This window comes from Silurus meridionalis, chromosome 6 (assembly GCF_014805685.1).
Source record: "Silurus meridionalis isolate SWU-2019-XX chromosome 6, ASM1480568v1, whole genome shotgun sequence".
Lineage (NCBI taxonomy): Eukaryota > Metazoa > Chordata > Actinopteri > Siluriformes > Siluridae > Silurus > Silurus meridionalis.
The window spans coordinates 32,655,744-32,673,861 of NC_060889.1; the positions used below are offsets into that span (position 1 = coordinate 32,655,744).

At 42.5% G+C, this 18,118-nt stretch overlaps 2 protein-coding genes and 1 long non-coding RNA gene across 11 annotated transcripts; 2 read left to right on the top strand and 1 right to left on the bottom strand.

Annotated features, from left to right (window-relative positions):
- The first annotated feature begins 1 nt into the window (after position 1).
- Positions 2–9,525, top strand: jmjd4 (jumonji domain containing 4). 8 transcript variants are annotated; one of them, XR_006926087.1, is made up of 8 exons: positions 2–267; positions 424–706; positions 1,343–1,508; positions 1,999–2,124; positions 2,201–2,468; positions 3,207–3,389; positions 7,096–7,194; positions 7,637–7,697. XR_006926087.1 is itself a non-coding variant. In XM_046851302.1 (7 exons), exons 2-7 carry the CDS (start codon positions 460–462, stop codon positions 9,305–9,307), a joined length of 1,260 nt encoding a protein of 419 aa, XP_046707258.1. In that variant the 5' UTR covers positions 2–267; positions 424–459; the 3' UTR covers positions 9,308–9,525. The 8 variants fall into 8 exon arrangements, 5 of the variants coding, with proteins under 5 accessions (XP_046707258.1, XP_046707259.1, XP_046707260.1 ...); XR_006926086.1 differs by lacking the exon at positions 7,637–7,697 and adding an exon at positions 7,435–7,522 and having other exon boundaries at positions 7,096–7,222; XR_006926085.1 differs by lacking the exon at positions 7,637–7,697 and adding an exon at positions 7,294–7,491.
- On the top strand, positions 7,147–9,001 carry LOC124387168. 2 transcript variants are annotated; one of them, XR_006926094.1, is made up of 7 exons: positions 7,147–7,167; positions 7,239–7,340; positions 7,566–7,695; positions 7,825–7,855; positions 8,146–8,321; positions 8,367–8,754; positions 8,907–9,001. It is a non-coding gene; the product is annotated as an uncharacterized LOC124387168 (long non-coding RNA). The 2 variants fall into 2 exon arrangements; XR_006926093.1 differs by lacking the exons at positions 7,147–7,167; positions 7,239–7,340; positions 7,566–7,695 and having other exon boundaries at positions 7,747–7,898.
- On the bottom strand, positions 9,451–16,985 carry iba57 (iron-sulfur cluster assembly factor IBA57). The gene is made up of 4 exons (XM_046851978.1): positions 16,962–16,985; positions 13,090–13,448; positions 11,458–11,816; positions 9,451–10,796 (listed from the first exon to the last, which is right to left on the bottom strand). The coding sequence occupies exons 1-4, from the start codon at positions 16,983–16,985 to the stop codon at positions 10,402–10,404; spliced, it is 1,137 nt and encodes a 378-aa protein (XP_046707934.1). The 3' UTR covers positions 9,451–10,401.
- Positions 16,986–18,118: the final 1,133 nt, after the last annotated feature.

Genomic DNA, 18,118 nt, shown 5'->3' on the forward strand with positions numbered 1-18,118 from the left:
GGATTACAAAACCGGTATGAAAACGAGTACCAGAATGAAGCGTTCCGCATTGATAAAATAAAAAATAGTCGTTGTTAAAATATATTCCGCTGTTAGACATTAATAATAATTGTGTTTATATTTAAAGGAAATTGTTTAAAGTTAATTAGAGTCGTTCCTCGCGCGGATGTTGTAGTGGTGTCTTGGTGATTTTCTTCCCCTCTGCCCCAGATACCGTTTAGTTTCTATTTGTGAAGAACAGAGGATGATTTTCTCTCTTTCTTCTCTGTAAGTGTAGATTTGAGGAATAAAGTGTAATTTAATGGCAACATTAAATATTTTTAATATGAAAAAAAAACCACCTTGGAAAGAGCAGCTGCTGTGATGGTGTAGTATTTAATTGTATTTGCTGTAACATGGACCTGGCATGTTGATTTTATAAAGGTCATCCCAAGGTCATCATCAGTTCAGTGCTATGCCATGGACAGGGAGACGTTAGGGGCATGCAGCCGTAGCTGGGTGAAGGCCGGGTGTGCTGAGCTTCAGACGCCTCACTTTCTGCCCTACATCCAGACTGAAATCCCCTACAGCCAGTTCTTCAGCAGACACCTGCTGTCCAACCGACCATGCATGTTCTCCTCCAGCTTCACCCAGACCTGGAGCTGCAGGAGCCGCTGGGTCGGCCAAGATGGCAAACCTGACTTCCACACACTCCTGCACGAGTTTGGTGAGTTCTCAATGTTGTGTGTGTGTGTGTGTGTGTGTGTGTTAGAAAGTGATGCAGCAGCAGATAAAGAGGGATGTGGTGAAAGCCAAGGAAAAGGCATATGAGGAGCTGTATGAGAAGTTGGACACTAAGGAAAGAGAAAAGGATTTGTAGTGATTGGCCAGGCAGAGGAACCGAGCTGGGAAGGATGTACTGCAAGTTAGAGCAATAAAAGATGGAAATGGAAATGGAGCTGGAGGTAGCAGAGCTGAAGATGTTGAGATGTTCGTTGCGAGTGATGACGATGGACAGGATTAGAAATGAGTTTATTAGAGGGACAGCACATGTAGGATGTTTTGGAGACAAGGTGAGGGAGGTGAGATTGAGATGGTTTGGACATGTGTAGAGGAGGGACATGGGGTATATCAGTAGGAGAATGCTGAGGATGGAGTCACCAGGAAGGAGGAAAATAGGAAGACCACAGAGGAGGATTATGGATGTGGTGAGGGAAGACATGCAGGTAGTTATTTTAAAAGAGGCAGATGTAGAGGACAGGGGTTTGGAGAAGGATGATCCACTGTGAAGACCCCTAATGGGAGAAGCTGAAAGAAGTTGTGTGTGTGTTAAAAAAACACCTGTCCAACACGGTATGTACAGACGAGACGCTGGTCCCTGTGGCAGACTGCAACACCAAAGAGTACAACTCCAACCCCAAACACACCATGAGCTTCAGAGACTTCATCTCCTACTGGAGAGACTACATTCAGAACGGGCACTCCTCACCTAAAGGCTGTCTGTACCTGAAGGACTGGCACATGCACAGGTACACACACACTCATACACACACACATGCACTCATATATATATATATATATATATATATATATATATATATATATATATATATATATATATATATATATATATATATACACACACTCATTCACACATACACTCATGCACATACATGCACACACTCATACACACTTGTACACACTCACACGCACATACACACACTTATACACACACCATGACTGAGCGGTTGTAATTATACACCTTAAATGGAAAAATGGGCATGTCTTTGTGGACATTTCGAGAAATGTGTTATTACTATGTAGACCTTTGGCTCCATATATGGAAACGGCGGAAAACATGGGCGGGATTGTGAGCATGAGCGGGCGTGTTTTTTTAGGGCGGTATCCAGGACATGTTGATGTGGTTTATATGCAAATCCAAACTGCTTTTCTTGAACATGTCTGGAAGAACCATAAATGAGAATGTGGGCATGTCTAAAACGGCTATGTTAATGCCAGGGCATTTCCAGAGCACCACACCTACACCACGCCCATCTACTTCTCGTCTGATTGGCTGAACGAGTACTGGGACACGCTGGAAATGGACGATTACCGCTTTGTCTACATGGGACCAAAAGGATCCTGGTAAGAGTCCTCATCACTACACAAACCCTGTTAGCTTTTAGCAACATTCCTTAACAGCGAAATAAATGTTCCTCAGGACACCGTTCCACGCCGACGTGTTCCGCTCCTACAGCTGGTCAGCCAACATCTGCGGGCGTAAGAAATGGCTGCTTTACCCCCCTGGGCAGGAGGAGTTCCTGCGAGACTGCTGTGGGAACCTGGCATACGATGTCACTTCCCCCGTCATGCAGGATCAGCACCATTTCCCACGATTCAGTGAGGCCTGTCGGCCCCTGGAGGTCATTCAGGAAGCTGGAGAAATTCTGTTTGTCCCCAGTGGCTGGCATCATCAAGTCTACAACCTGGTAAGGGTCACACTGGGGTTCCCCTCTGGGAAACCCAGTTGGAAAACCCCAATGTGGGAACCCCAGAGGTTATATTTTATTTGCATATTGGGGTTCCACACTGGAGGTTCAATGCTGGGGTTCCATTCTGTTCTTCCACTCTAGGTTGTCATGATGGGGTTTGGGGTTCCATTGGGGTTCCCAAATTGGTGTCCACACTGGGTTTGCATACAGGGGTTCCACAGTGGAGGTTCTATGCTGGTTTCCACTCTAGGTTTTCACACTGGGGTTCCCTGCTGGAGTTCCATTCTGGCTTTTAATTCTGGGGTTTCACAAGGTTTCCATGTGAGGTTCCTATTTTGGGTTTTGACACCACCACCACTACCACCATAAAAATATCATTCTATGTAAAAGATCATTAGTCCTACTGAAAACGTTGATGTTGGAGCAGATGGATGATTCTTTAGCCTGTTTGATGTTCTATATTTCTAAAGAAAAACCTTCTCTCAAGGACCTTCTGTAACACAGTTCTGCAGAGAATCTTCAATGTTCCACAGAGAAGAGCAACCTTAAGCTGAAATTTCATATTCATTTTAATATTTAAATAAATAGTTAATTAGAATGAAATAAATATAGTAACAGGATTTCACACATGAATGCTTCAGTTTACAGTAAATATATAAAAAATGTGTTACACATTACAAAAAAGTGTGTGTGTGTGTGTGTGTGTGTGTGTGTGTGTGTGTGTGTGTGTGTCAGGAGGACACAATCTCCATTAACCATAACTGGGTGAACGGTTGTAATGTGGATGTGGTGTGGAAGTTCCTGCAGGGGGAGCTGTTATCTGTTCAAAAGGAGATTGATGAGTGGAGGGACACGATGGATTCCTGGGATCATCACTGTCAGGTAACGGTGAGGACAGGTAAGATACGATACACACACATCACTATCAGGTAACGGTGAGGACAGGTACGATACGATACACACATCACTATCAAGTAATGGTGAGGACAGGTACGATACGATACACACCACTGTCAGGTAATGGTGATACATTTACATTTGTGGCATTTAGCAGACGCCCTTATCCAGAGCGACGTACAAACGTGCTTTAAATCTCTAGTAGTGAATAAATCTACACTGGTATGCAAGAATACAAACTCAATATAAATATAACTCGAATTCTACAAACTTGGAAAGTGCTAATTTAGGTATTTCAGGAAGAGGTAGGTCTTCAGTCGTCGCTTAAAGATAATCAGGGACTCTGCTGTACGGACATCTAGGGGAAGTTCATTCCACCACCTCGGTGCCAGAACAGAGAAGAGTCTTGAATTGTACTTACCTCTCATTCTGAGAGAAGGTGGTACCAGTCGAGCAGTGCTGGAGGATCTCAGACAGCGTGGTGCAGTGCGAGATGTGATGAGGTCACTGAGGTAAGATGGTGCTGGTCCATTTTGGCCTTGTAGGCAAGCATCAGTGTTTTGAATCTGATACGTGCAGCTACTGGAAGCCAGTGAAGGAGCGCAGCAGTGGGGTGGTGTGGGAAAACTTGGGCTGATTGAACACAAGTCGTGCAGCTGCGTTTTGGATCATTTGCAGTGGACGAATAGCGTTCAGGGGAAGACCTGCCAGCAGAGAGTTGCAGTAGTCCAGTCTTGAAATGACAAGAGACTGAACAAGCAACTGGGCAGCCTGTATGGACAGAAATGGTCGAATCCTTCGGATGTTATAGAGAAGAAATCGACAAGAACGAGCAACATTAGCGATATGTGGGAAAAAAGACAGTTCATTGTCCATAGTTACCCCAAGGTTACGAGCAGTGGCTGAAGGGGAGAGCAGAGAGTCATGAAGTGTTATTTGTAGATCTTGACCTGGAGATGAATCACCTGGGATGACCAGCAGTTCTGTTTTGCTGGGGTTGAGTTTAAGTTGGTGAGCCCTCATCCATAAAGATATGTCTGACAAGCATGCTGAGATCCGAGCGGAAGCTGTGGTATCTGATGGAGGAAAGAAAAGATGAGTTGAGTGTCATCTGCATAGCAGTGATAAGAAAACCCATGTGAGGATATGACTTCACCAATGGAGTGGGTATAGAGGGAGAAAAGGAGGGGACCAAGTACCGAGCCTTGTGGGACACCAGTGGTGAGTCTGCATGGGGCAGATGTGGATCCCCTCCATGTTACCTGGTATGAGCGACCTTCCAGGTAGGAAGCAAACCATTCCCATGCTGTTCCGCAGATACCAAGGCTCTTGAGGGTTGACAAAAGTGTCTTGTGGTTGACTGTGTCAAATGCTGCTGAAAGGTCCAGAAAGATAAGTACAGATGACAGCTTGGCTGACCGAGCAGCATGTAGTTTCTCAGAAACAGCCAATAGGGCCGTCTCTGTGGAATGTGCCGCTTTGAACCCAGACTGGTTCGGATCGTGGAGGTTGTTCTGTGAGAGATAGACAGACAGTTGGTTAAAACAGTGCGTTCCAGAGATTTAGAAAGAAAGGAAAGGAGTGATACCGGTCTGTAGTTGTTGATGTCTGATGGATCCAGAGCAGGTTTCTTCAAGATAGGAATGACCCTTGCTTGCTTGAAGGTAGTTGGTACATAGCCAGATGTTAATGACCCATTGATGATTGTGGAGATGAAGGGCAGGAGATCTTGCGTGATGGTCTGGAGCGTAGTTGAAGGGATTGGATCCAGAGGACAGGTGGTGGGATTGCAGGATCGGATGACTTGCAGTATCTCATCTTCTGTTAAGGTTGAGAAGCTTGACAGAGACGTAGTGGATTGTTGGCTGTGTTGTGTAATCATTGTTGGAGAGGAAGTGAAGGTCTGGCAGATTTTCCTAATCTTCTCATCATAGAAGGAGGCAAAGTCATTAGCAGTCAGGAGGATGGAGCAGGTGCAGCAGGGGGGTTTAGTAGAGAAGAGAAGATGTTGTGAAGCTTACGAGGATCTTGTGCAGAGGCCTCAAGCTTTTCCTTGTAGAAGGCAGTTTTGGCAGAAGTCACCTCCAAAGAAAATTTGGTCAGGAGTGCACGGTAAGATGAGAGGTCTACATCAAGCTGTGATTTTTTCCACTTCCTCTCTGCAGATCGGAGTTCTCGTCGATTACTGCGCAAAACTTCTGACACACGGTGTGGGACAAGAAGTCTTCTTGGGTCTTGTAGTCAAGGGACAAAGGAGGTCCATGGTTGAGGAAAGAGATGAGAGGAAGGAGTCCGTAGCAACGTCTAAGGGTAGAGAGGAAAAGGAGACGGGTCAGGAAGAGATGAAAGAGTACATGAAGTTACAGAGGAGGGGAGATAGAGTGAAGGTTAGGACGGATAAGAGAGACATGTAAATTATTTTTAGGTTGAATAGGAAGAGTGATTAAAAGGAAACCAGGTGATGATCAGAGATTGGAAGTGGAGTGGCAGTCATGTCTGTAGCTGGAGTAGGACGGTGAAAACCAGGTCCAGGACATTTCCTCCCTTGTGTGTTGGAGGGCAGCTGTTAAATGTCAAGGAGAAGGTATTCAGAAAAGGCAAGAGGCAAGATGACTGAAGTTTGTCGGATGGGAGGTTGAAGTCACCAAGAACTGTCAGCGGGGTGCCGTCAGAGGGGAAAGTACTGAGGAGCGTGTCCATCTCTTCTAGGAAGTCCCCAAGGGGACCAGGAGGGCGGTAGATGACAATGATGAAAAGGTTGATTGGAGAGGTAACTGAAACTGCATGAAATTCAAAAGAAGAGATGGTTAAATGAGACAAAGGGAGAGGTGTGAAACACCATCTCCGTGATAAAAGTAGACCTGTACCACCACCTCTACCAGTTTCTCTTGGTGAATGAGAGAAAGCATAGACAGAAGACAGAGCAGCTGGTGTAGCAGTGTTCTGTGGGGATATCCAGGTCTCTGTAAGTGCCAGAAAGTCGAATGTGTAGTGGGAAGCCAAGCCTGTGATGAAGTCAGCTTTCCTTACAGCAGACTGACAATTCCAGAGCCCACCTACCACCGCTGTTTGAGATTGAGACAACAGGGAAGGGTAGATGAGGTTACTGACGATGTGACATCTGTTCTGTGGATAGGAACGTCTGTGTCTGTAAGAGATTACTACAGAGATGGGTTTGAGGCACATGACTAATCTCCCAGTTTGAGATCAATGTGTTTTTAAAGTAAGAAATAGTATAAATAGGACTTTCTAAATACACTAAGAGTTACTGACTTTAAGGGGGTTACCTACTTGTGGGGACTACCTACTACCGCCTTCAATATAAGTGAGTAAGCCTTGCCCACAATTCACACCTCAAGTGAGACTGAAACTACTCTTGATTAATCACCTGACCAAGCTAATAAGCACAGACCAACACTCTAGAATCAACTGAGTTAAATAGATATACAAAGTTAGAATCCTACCTTACCAGAAGAGAGTAAATTCAAGATAGAGCTAAAGCACACTGAAGATTGAGCTGGTTACGCCTTCAATATAAGTGAGTAAGCCCTGCCCACAATTCACACCTCAAGTGAGACTGAAACTACTCTTGATTAATCACCTGACCAAGCTAATAAGCACAGACCAACACTCTAGAATCAACTGAGTTAAATAGATATACAAAGTTAGAATCCTACCTTACCAGAAGAGAGTAAATTCAAGATAGAGCTAAAGCACACATACACACATCACTATCAGGTAACGGTGAGGACAGGTACGATACGATACACACATCACTATCAAGTAATGGTGAGGACAGGTACGATACGATACACACCACTATCAGGTAATGGTGATACACACATCACTATCAGGTGACAGTGAGGACAGGTACGATACGATACACACCACTATCAGGTAATGGTGATACACACATCACTATCAGGTGACGGTGAGGACAGGTACGATACGATACACACACATCACTATCAGGTGACGGTGAGAACAGGTACGATACGATACACACACATCACTATCAGGTGACGGTGAGGACAGGTACGATACGATACACACACAACACTATCAGGTGACGGTGAGGACAGGTACGATACGATACACACCACTATTGGGTAACGGTGAGGACAGGTACGATACGATACACACATCACTATCAGGTGACGGTGAGAACAGGTACGATACACACACACACACTATCAGGTGACGGTGAGGACAGGTACGATACGATACACACCACTATCAGGTAATGGTGATACACACATCACTATCAGGTGACGGTGAGGACAGGTACGATACGATACACACCACTATTAGGTAACGGTGAGGACAGGTACGATCGATACACACCACTATTAGGTAACGGTGAGGACAGGTGCGATACGATACACACCACTATTGGGTAACGGTGAGGACAGGTACGATCGATACACACATCACTATCAGGTGACGGTGAGGACAGGTACGATACGATACACACACATCACTATCAGGTGACGGTGAGGACAGGTACGATACGATACACATCACTATCAGGTAACGGTGAGGACAGTGCGATACGATACACATCACTATCAGGTGACGGTGAGGACAGGTACGACACGATACACACACATCACTATCAGGTGACGGTGAGGACAGGTGCGATATGATACACACATCACTATCAGGTGACGGTGAGGACAGGTACGATACGATACACATCACTATCAGGTGACGGTGAGGACAGTGCGATACGATACACACCACTATCAGGTAATGGTGATACACACATCACTATCAGGTGACGGTGAGGACAGGTACGATACGATACACACCACTATTAGGTAACGGTGAGGACAGGTACGATACGATACACACCACTATTAGGTAACGGTGAGGACAGGTACGATACGATACACACCACTATTGGGTAACGGTGAGGACAGGTACGATACGATACACACACATCACTATCAGGTGACGGTGAGGACAGTGCGATCGATACACACACATCACTATCAGGTGACGGTGAGGACAGGTACGATACGATACACATCACTATCAGGTAACGGTGAGGACAGGTACGATACGATACACACATCACTATCAGGTGACGGTGAGGACAGGTACGATACGATACACACACATCACTATCAGGTGACGGTGAGGACAGGTACGATATGATACACACATCACTATCAGGTGACGGTGAGGACAGGTACGATACGATACACACATCACTATCAGGTGACGGTGAGGACAGGTACGATACGATACACACACATCACTATCAGGTAACGGTGAGGACAGGTACGATACGATACACACACACACATCACTATCAGGTAACGGTGAGGACAGGTACGATACGATACACACACACATCACTATCAGGTAACGGTGAGGACAGGTGCGATACGATGCGATACACACACACATCACTATCAGGTAACGGTGAGGACAGGTGCGACACGATACACACACATCACTATCAGGTAACGGTGAGGACAGGTACGATACGATATACACACACACATCACTATCAGGTAACGGTGAGGACAGGTACGATACGATACACACCACTATCAGGTAATGGTGAGGACAGGTACGATACGATGCGATACACACTCTTCACAATTGGTGCCTTCGTTTTTCTCCTCCAGGTGATGATGAAGTCCTGCACAGGGATCGATTATGCTGAATTCACCTCCTTCCTCAAAACCATCGCTGATCACCGCATCTCCTTCCTGTCCTGTCCCCACGGAAATGCCTCCTCCGAGACCCTGAGCGCTCTTGGGCCACACCACGCGACCTTTGACCTTCAGCGTGTGGCTCAGGTGTTGGAGAGCATGCTCAGTAACGAGGACTTTAAGCGGGTGGAGGCGTCTGCTCTGGGTGGTAACGTGGAGGAGCTACTGCAGGAGATCAGAGACACTATCAGCAAGTCCACCAGCATGTACTGAGCTCCTCACACCACCTTCATCCTGTAGACCAAAAGCCCCTATTTACATCAGAACAATCATCATTGTACACAGCAGGATTCAGGGGTTGGTGGTTTCTCTGTAACCAACATGAAGATAAAGAACTCAGTGAAGATGCGACATCATCATCATAACCAATCCCAGTGTTTTATTTTATTTTAAATAAACAGAATAAACATCAGAACATCAGCCAAACTGGACTCGAGATTCAGAACAGATTTTATAAGAGCACGTTTTAAATACATGGCTAATGTGAGGATGTGTTTCTGAAACCCTGAGTCTGGTCCTGGACTAGTCCAGTTCTAAACCTGAGATCCTGAACTTCTCCTCCATTGTTGATGCCACCATCCTGAGTTCATGCCTACATCCACACCCACTAAACTTGTGTTCACACCAAAATCTCTGATCCAGTCTTACACACAGGTCCAGTCCTAAACCCAAGTCTGATTCTAAGACCAGACAGTTCCAGTCAGTTCTAAACCAAAGAATGGTTTAAACGTGTTAAGTCTAAAACCCAGATCCCAGGTCCAGTCCTACATTGAGGCCCAGTTCCAAATCCAAGGTTGGTTTTAAACCCATGTCCATTCCTAAACCCAGGTACAGTTCTAAACCCAAGTGTTGTTCTAAATTTGTGTTAAGTCCAAAACCCCTATCAAACACCCAGTCCAGTCCTAAACCCAGGTCCATTCCTAAGCCTAAGTGTGGTTCTAAACCTGTGTTAAGTTTCAAAGCCTGATCTAAGCCTAAACCCAGGTTCAGTCCTAAGACCAATTCTAGACCTGTGTCCAATCCTAAAACCATGTCCAGTCCTAAAGCAAATATAATCCAGTTCTAGACCTGTTTTCAATCCCAAACCTGAGTCGTAAACCAGAGTAAGGTCATAAAACCAAACCCTCTTTTAAATCAGATTATGGTTCTAAACATATTCAGATCTTTATTCGGGTCTGTATCAGAGTCTAATCCGCAGCCTCAATCTATGTCCATGAAGAATAGTAAATAAATATTATAAAAAGGTTTAGATTAATAATAGAATCCCTTCATTCTGCAGTAGTTATTAGTGTAAGTATTATTTATGTTTATAGTTTGTCCTTCATGTCCTGGGGCCACCAATCTGGCACTGATGCCACAAGGGACACCTTGTCCCCCTGAGTGGACGACACCGTAAGCGTCTCTTTGGCGTAACTCAAGCGTACGAGGCCCAGCCCGAGCTCCCCTACCCCAGACCTCAGTTTCCCCGCCACTTTGCCCTGAGCCGACTCAATGGTGCCCCCCAGCTGCAGGTTTTTCACAGGTACTGAGAGTCTGAGGGGCATAAGGCGCTTTCGGACCACACCCGTGTGGTGGGTACGAGCCGTGAGTTCCTGCCCAATGTAGCAGCCTTTAGAGAAGCTGATCCCGTTCAGGAACACAAGGTTGGACTCCAGAGGCAGAGCTTCACCTGGGGGGAGGTCCTGCACACCCTCTGGAACACCTTAAAACATCAAAACACACACACAGGTTTACAACACAATATAACGCCATGGACACGGAAATCACACGCCATTGCACATATCATCCTTAAATAAGATAATACACGTTATTTTTACTCTAATAATCATTACTTATAATACTAAACATTTGGAATGAGCCCAAGTCTCATCTTAAACTTGATTACAATCATGAGCCTAAATACAGTTCTAAACCCAGAGTACAGTTCTAAACCAGAGTACAGTCCTAAACCAAAGAACAGTCCTAAACCCAGAGTACAGTCCTAAACCCAGAGTACAGTTCTAAACAAAAGAACAGTCCTAAACCAAAGAACAGTTCTAAACCCAGAGTACAGTTCTAAACCCAGAGTACAGTCCTAAACCAAAGAACAGTCCTTAACCCAGAGTACAGTCCTAAACCAAAGAACAGTTCTAAACCCAAAATACAGTCCTAAACCCAGAGTACAATCCTAAACCCAGAGTACAGTCCTTAAACACAAAGTACAGTCCTTTGAGTACTGTTCTAACACTTAGTATGAAATTAATAGTAATCAAAGAGCATTGCCATGGAAACCGAGATACCAATCAGAACTCTTTAAGCACTGGAATGTTCCATCAGCATCGTTACTGTTATTATTTATAGGTGTATGATGAAATGGAAAATACCAGTTTTGTAGCGATGGTGTTGATACTCGTCAGTGTTGCCATGGCTACAGGCTGTGATGATTTCTGGAGGATTCTCCTGGCTCCTGGTGATCAGTCTCCACCCCATCAGAGAGGTTCTGGGATCCTGGGCCATTAGCACCACCCCATCTCGGTTCCTCAGCTCAGGTTCAGGTTCCTCAGCAGTGTGTGTGCAGTGTGTGTTCACTCCCAGTAGAGCCCACAGCAGAAGATCTGGACAGGCCTCCACCTGCACCTTACGCCTGATCGTATACATCTTCAGGTGGCGTGTGATGGAGTTCAGCATGGAGCTGTCACACTCCAGGAGGACGCTGTTTGTCCCATCACTGTTTTCCTTTGAGCTACAGAGGAAACACATGATTTACACACTCTTCCCATCACGCAGAAGCGTGCAGTCATGGTGCAACAATGTAAACATGAAGTCCCTGGCTTTATCAGGGTAGCAGGAACATTGGGATCACACACACACACACACACACACACACACACACCACCCAGAGGAACCTCCTCTGAAACGTGGCTGGAAAGGAGAGATAACGAGGATCACACCATCCTGCTCTGATAAACCCCCACCCGCTTACAGTCTATATTACAGAACATCACGCTACAATCCGCCACGCTCCTGAGATCTCAAAACTCTGGGCTTCTAGTAGTTCCTAGAATAGCAAAGTCCACTAAAGGTGGTAGAGCATTTTCACATTTAGCTCCTAAACTCTGGAATAGTCTTCCTGACGGTGTTCGGGGCTCAGACACACTCACCCAATTTAAGTGTAGATTAAAACGATCTTTTAGCAAAGCCTACACATAACACACATCACATCATAACCTTGTGCTCCAGAACATCTGATCACATGCACATTATCAACTTGTGCTGTTAATATCATGAACAGCAGCTACGCTAATTCCTCTCCACTGCTTCTCTTTCTCCCCATCCCGAGGCATCCTGAGGTTGCTCCAGCTCCAGTCACCTCCCACCTCGTGATGATTACGGACCTTTAAAGAAGTAGATGCCGAACTCACAAACATCCTGAACCATCTAGAGACGCACCAGTGCCATTTGGATCCCGCTACATGTGTGGAGTTTTGACATTGGACCTCCTGGAGTGTTTAAAGGCTCTGGCATGGAGAAGCTGATGCTGGATCTGTGGTGATCACAAATGCTGAGCTTATAAAACTCGGAGCTACTAACCATATAGACTGTTTAAGACTGCAGAAAGAACATTACTTATAATCTTATACTCCAGTAATCATGTTAGTTCCCACTCTCCAGTGTTCTGTATTGTTGAAAGATTTATGATCAAACTCTTGATGTCACCCAGATGAGGATGGGTTCCCTTTGAGTCTGGTTCCTCTCAAGGTTTCTTCCTCATAACATCTAAGGGAGTTTTTCCTTGCCACAGTCGCCACGGCTTGCTCATCAGGGACAAATGCACACCATTCACCATCACTGTTGATTTGTGTAAAGCTGCTTTGAGACAATGTCTGTTGTGAAAAGCGCTATACAAATAAACTTGACTTGACTTGACTTGACATCAGTTTTTGTCCGTTTATAGTTACATTTCATCTTCTGTTTGACAAAATAGCAGCTATGAACACCCCCAGGCAGGAGGTTACCTGTAGGCGATGACGTCATACAGGGTTCTCCCCTGCACGTTGAGCAGGTGTGTGTAGATGCCAGTGTCTCTCCTCTCCTCCTCCTGATCCTCCTGCTGCAGTGTCCGGATGTCGTTAGTGAGAAGTCCCTGCAGGTAGGAGTGTGTGTCGTGTCCCCAGATGTTGAGGACAGCTCGGTGTGTGAGCCGGTGACATTTCCACGCCGTCCCTCTGTCCCTGCTGTCCCTGCTGTTCCCGCTGTCCCTGCCGTTCTCGCTGTCCCTGCTGTTCTCGCTGTCCCTGCTGTTCTCGCTGTCCACTGCGCCATACAGCGCCTTATAGCAACACAGCCGCACGGGAGCGCGCAGCGGGACACTGCCCTAGGAACACTGCACAGCGACACCACCATCTTTAGTAAACACACACACTCACACTCTCACACACACACACTCACACTCTCACACACTCAGCCCGACTGTCACGCGCGAGTCCTTTTGCGTCTTTCACTTCTTCGGCTTCTTTATTCACTCTGTTTGTTGTTTTTTTTTATCCGTTTTTTGGTTCATTACCGCCACCAACAGGTCTGGAGTACAGAGTAGACTCGGAAGGGGTAGAATTATTACTCTAACAAACAAAAAAACCTCATAAACATACTATACTATATTTTACTATACTACACTACACCATAATAAAATAAAAGATACTCTACTATACCACCACATAATAAAATATATTATACTATACTACACTACACCATAATTAAAAAAAAATATCTATACTCTACTATACCATCCCATAATAAAATATACTATACTACACTACACCATAATAAAATAAAATATACTCTACTATACCACCCCATAATAAAATATACTATACTATACTACACTACACCATAATTAAAAAATATCTAAACTATACTATACCATCTCGTAATAAAATATACTATAATATACTACACTACACCATAATAAAATAAAATATACTATACTCTACTATACCATAATAAAATATACTATACTATACTATACTATACCATAATAAAATATACTATACTATACTATACTATACTCTACTCTACTATACTATACTATACTATACCATAATAAAATATACTATACTATACTATACTCTACTCTACTATACTATACTATACTATACTATACTATACCATAATAAAATATACTATACTATACTATACTCTACTCTACTATACTATACTATACTATACTATACTATACTATACTATACCATAATAAAATATACTATACTATACTATACCATAATAAAATATACTATACTATACTCTACTATACTATACTCTACTATACTATACTATACTATAATATACTATACTATTATACTATACTATACTATACTATACCATACTATACTATACTATACCATAATAAAATATACTATACTATACTATACTATACCATAATAAAATATACTATACTATACTATACTCTACTCTACTATACTATACTATATACTATACCATAATAAAATATACTATACTATACTCTACTATACTATACTCTACTATACTATACTATACTATACTATACTATACTATACCATAATAAAATATACTATACTATACTATACTATATTATACTATACTATATATACTATACTATATACTATACTATACCATAATAAAATATACTATACTATACTATACCATAATAAAATATACTATACTATACTCTACTATACTATACTTACTATACTATACTATACCATAATAAAATATACTATAATTATACTATACTATACTATACTATACTATACTATACTATACTATACCATAATAATAAAATATACTATACTATACTATACTATACCATAATAAAATATACTATACTATACTCTACTATACTATACTATACTATACTATACAATACCATAATAAAATATACTATACTATACCACCCCATAATAAAATATACTATACTATACGATACTATAATAAAATATACTATACAACACTACACTACACCATAATAAAATAAAATATACTATACTATACCATCCCATAATAAAATATACTACACTACACTACATTATACTATAATATACTATACTATACTATACTTAGAAAAACAATTGTGGCAGTTCAACCTCTGAGACCTTCTCCTGAGACAGTGTTACCTTCAACTCCACAACTCCACTGTTTTACATGTATAGGACAGGAAGAGCTGTATGATGTTATTATCAAAGCTAAATGAACAACATGTCAGTTAGATATAATTCCAACTAATCTACTAAAGGAAGTGTTATATACAGCTGGTGAGTCTCTTCTGAATATTAATAACTCCTCATTATCTTTATGTCATGTCCTGAAATCCCTCAAGCTAGCAGTTATTAAGCCCCTCATTAAAAAACCTAATCTGGATCCAAACACACTATCGAATTACAGACCCATTTCAAATCTCTTATTTATGTCTAAGATTTTAGAAAAGATTGTCGCTACCCAGTTATGTTCCCACTTACAAGAAAACAATATCTTTGAAGAGTTTCAGTCAGGTTTTAGGCTCCATCATAGCACAGAAACTGCTCTAGTTAAAATCACTAATGACCTGTTTTTAGCTTCAGACCAAGGCTTCATCTCGCTGTTAGTTTTACTAGATCTTAGTGCTGCGTTCGACACTATAGATCATGATCTTCTCCTAGATTGCTTAAAGAATTACATCGGCATTCAGGGACAGGCATTAAGCTGGTTTAAATCCTACCTGTCCGATTGTTACCATTTTGTAGATTTAAATGAAGAGCTATCCAGGCTAATGCTAGTAAATTATGGCATGCCACAAGGTTCAGTTCTAGGACCCCTGCTTTTCACAATATACATGCTTCCCTTAGAAAATATTATTAGAAGGCATGGAATTAGCTTTCATTGTTATGCTGATGATACTCAGCTATATATCTCATCAAAACCAGACATTACACTCAATTAGCTCGGATAACCGAGTGTGTTAAGGAAATAAGAGATTGGATGACCCATAACTTTCTACTTTTAAATTCTGATAAGACTGAGATTTTGTCATCGGCCCAAAAACCAGTATACAGAAGCAACAGCATCTCAACCTGCATTTAGACGGAACTTATCTTTTAAAAATCATATCAACCAAGTTACAAAAAGAGCCTTCTTTCACCTTAGAAATATTTCTAAGCTAAGAAACATGTTGTCTATATCTGATGCAGAGAAGCTCGTCCATGCGTTCATGACCTCCAGAATAGACTACTGTAATGCATTACTAGGTGGATGTCCTGCGTCATTAATAAATAAACTTCAGTTAGTTCAGAATGCGGCAGCAAGAGTTCTTACAAGGTCAAGAAAATATGATCACATAACCCCAATCTTCTCGCCCCTACATTGGCTTCCTGTTAAGTTTCAAATAGACAACAAACTATTACTCCTCACTTATAAAGCACTAAATGGTTTGGCTCCCATGTATCTCTCCAGTCTTTTAACATGCTACAATCCGCCACGCTCCCTGGGATCTCAAAACTCTGGGCTTCTAGTAGTTCCTAGAATAGCAAAATCCACTAAAGGTGGTAGAACATTTTCACATTTAGCTCCTAAACTCTGGAATAGTCTTCCTGACAGTGTTCGGGGCTCAGACACACTCTCCCAGTTTAAGTGTAGATTAAAAACATATCTTTTTAGCAAAGCCTACACATAACACACATCACATCATAACCTTGTGCTCCAGAACATCTGATCACATGCACATTATCAACTTGTGCTGTTAATATCATGAACAGCAGCTACGCTAATTCCTCTCCACTGCTTCTCTTTCTCTCCCATCCCGAGACATCCTGAGGTTTGGCCAGCTCCAGTCACGTCCCTCTTAATGAAGATTATGGACTTAGAAGAAGTAGATTACAAACTCGCAAACATCCTGAACCATCTAGAGACGTACCAGTGCCAATTGGATAACACTGCATGTGTGGAGTTTGACATTGGACCTCCTGGAGTGTTTAAAGGCTCTGGCATGAAGAAGCTGATGCTGGATCTGTGATGATCACAAATGTTGAGCTCAGTAGCTCCTAATTTTATACCAAAGACTGTAGAAAGAACATTTACTTATAATCACACACTCCAGTGCTCATGTTAGTTCTCACTCTCCAGTGTTCTGTATTGTTGAAAGATTTATGATCAAACTCTTGATGTCACCCAAATGAGGATCGGTTCCCCTTTTGAGTCTGGTTCCTCTCAAGGTTTCTTCCTCATAACATCTAAGGGAGTTTTTCCTGTTTTTTTAGGGATAAACACACACCATTCACCTTGACTGTTGATTTCTGTAAAGCTGATTTGAGACAATATACTATACTATACTATACTATCCCATAATAAAATATACTATACCATAGTATACTATACCATCCCATTATAAAATATACTATACCAGGGGGGGCCAACCAGTCAGAGACCGAGAGCCAAATTTATTTTTACTGTGTTAGCGCAAAGAGCCACATCATACACATGGGCACACATGAACATCACCCATCCCTTCCTCTTACACACATACACACACACACACACACACACACACACACACACACACACACACAACTCTGCTCAGCCAGATTTATTCTAAATGTCACACACCAACATAATGACAGAAAACACAGACTTTGTTTGGTTGTTGTTTTTTTTATGTGCGTGTTCGCATGAGTTCGATACGGTATTTTCGTCAAATGCCCATGCGCGTGAGATAAATATACCGCAAAGTTTCCCAGTAGGGGCAAAATCATTTAAGTCTTAAAAATACCGTATTGAACTCAAGCGAAGCGAACACGCACATTAAAAACAAACAAACACAAACTTCGATGTGAACATAAGAACCACATGAAACCAGCCAAAGAGCCGCATGCAGCTCGCGAGCCGCAGGTTGGCCACCCCCGTACTATACTATACTATACTATACTATACTATACTATACTATACTATACTATACTATACTATACCATCCCATAATAAAATATACTATACTACACTACACTATACTATACTATACTACACTATACTACACTATACTAT

Excerpts from the sequence above, each read along its gene's own strand:
- iba57 (XM_046851978.1), bottom strand. The coding sequence starts at position 16,985 with ATGGTTCAGGATGTTTGCGAGTTT. Across the intron at positions 13,449-16,961 it reads TTCAGGATGTTTGCGAGTTT|GGCAGTGTCCCGCTGCGCGC; the intron begins GTAATCTACTTC and ends CAGTGTTCCTAG. Across the intron at positions 10,797-11,457 it reads ACACCATCGCTACAAAACTG|GTGTTCCAGAGGGTGTGCAG; the intron begins GTATTTTCCATT and ends TGATGTTTTAAG.
- jmjd4 (XM_046851302.1), top strand. The coding sequence starts at position 460 with ATGGACAGGGAGACGTTAGGGGCATGCAGCCGTAGCTGGGTGAAGGCC. Across the intron at positions 2,125-2,200 it reads ATGGGACCAAAAGGATCCTG|GACACCGTTCCACGCCGACG; the intron begins GTAAGAGTCCTC and ends AATGTTCCTCAG. Across the intron at positions 3,360-9,007 it reads ATCATCACTGTCAGGTAACG|GTGATGATGAAGTCCTGCAC; the intron begins GTGAGGACAGGT and ends TTTCTCCTCCAG.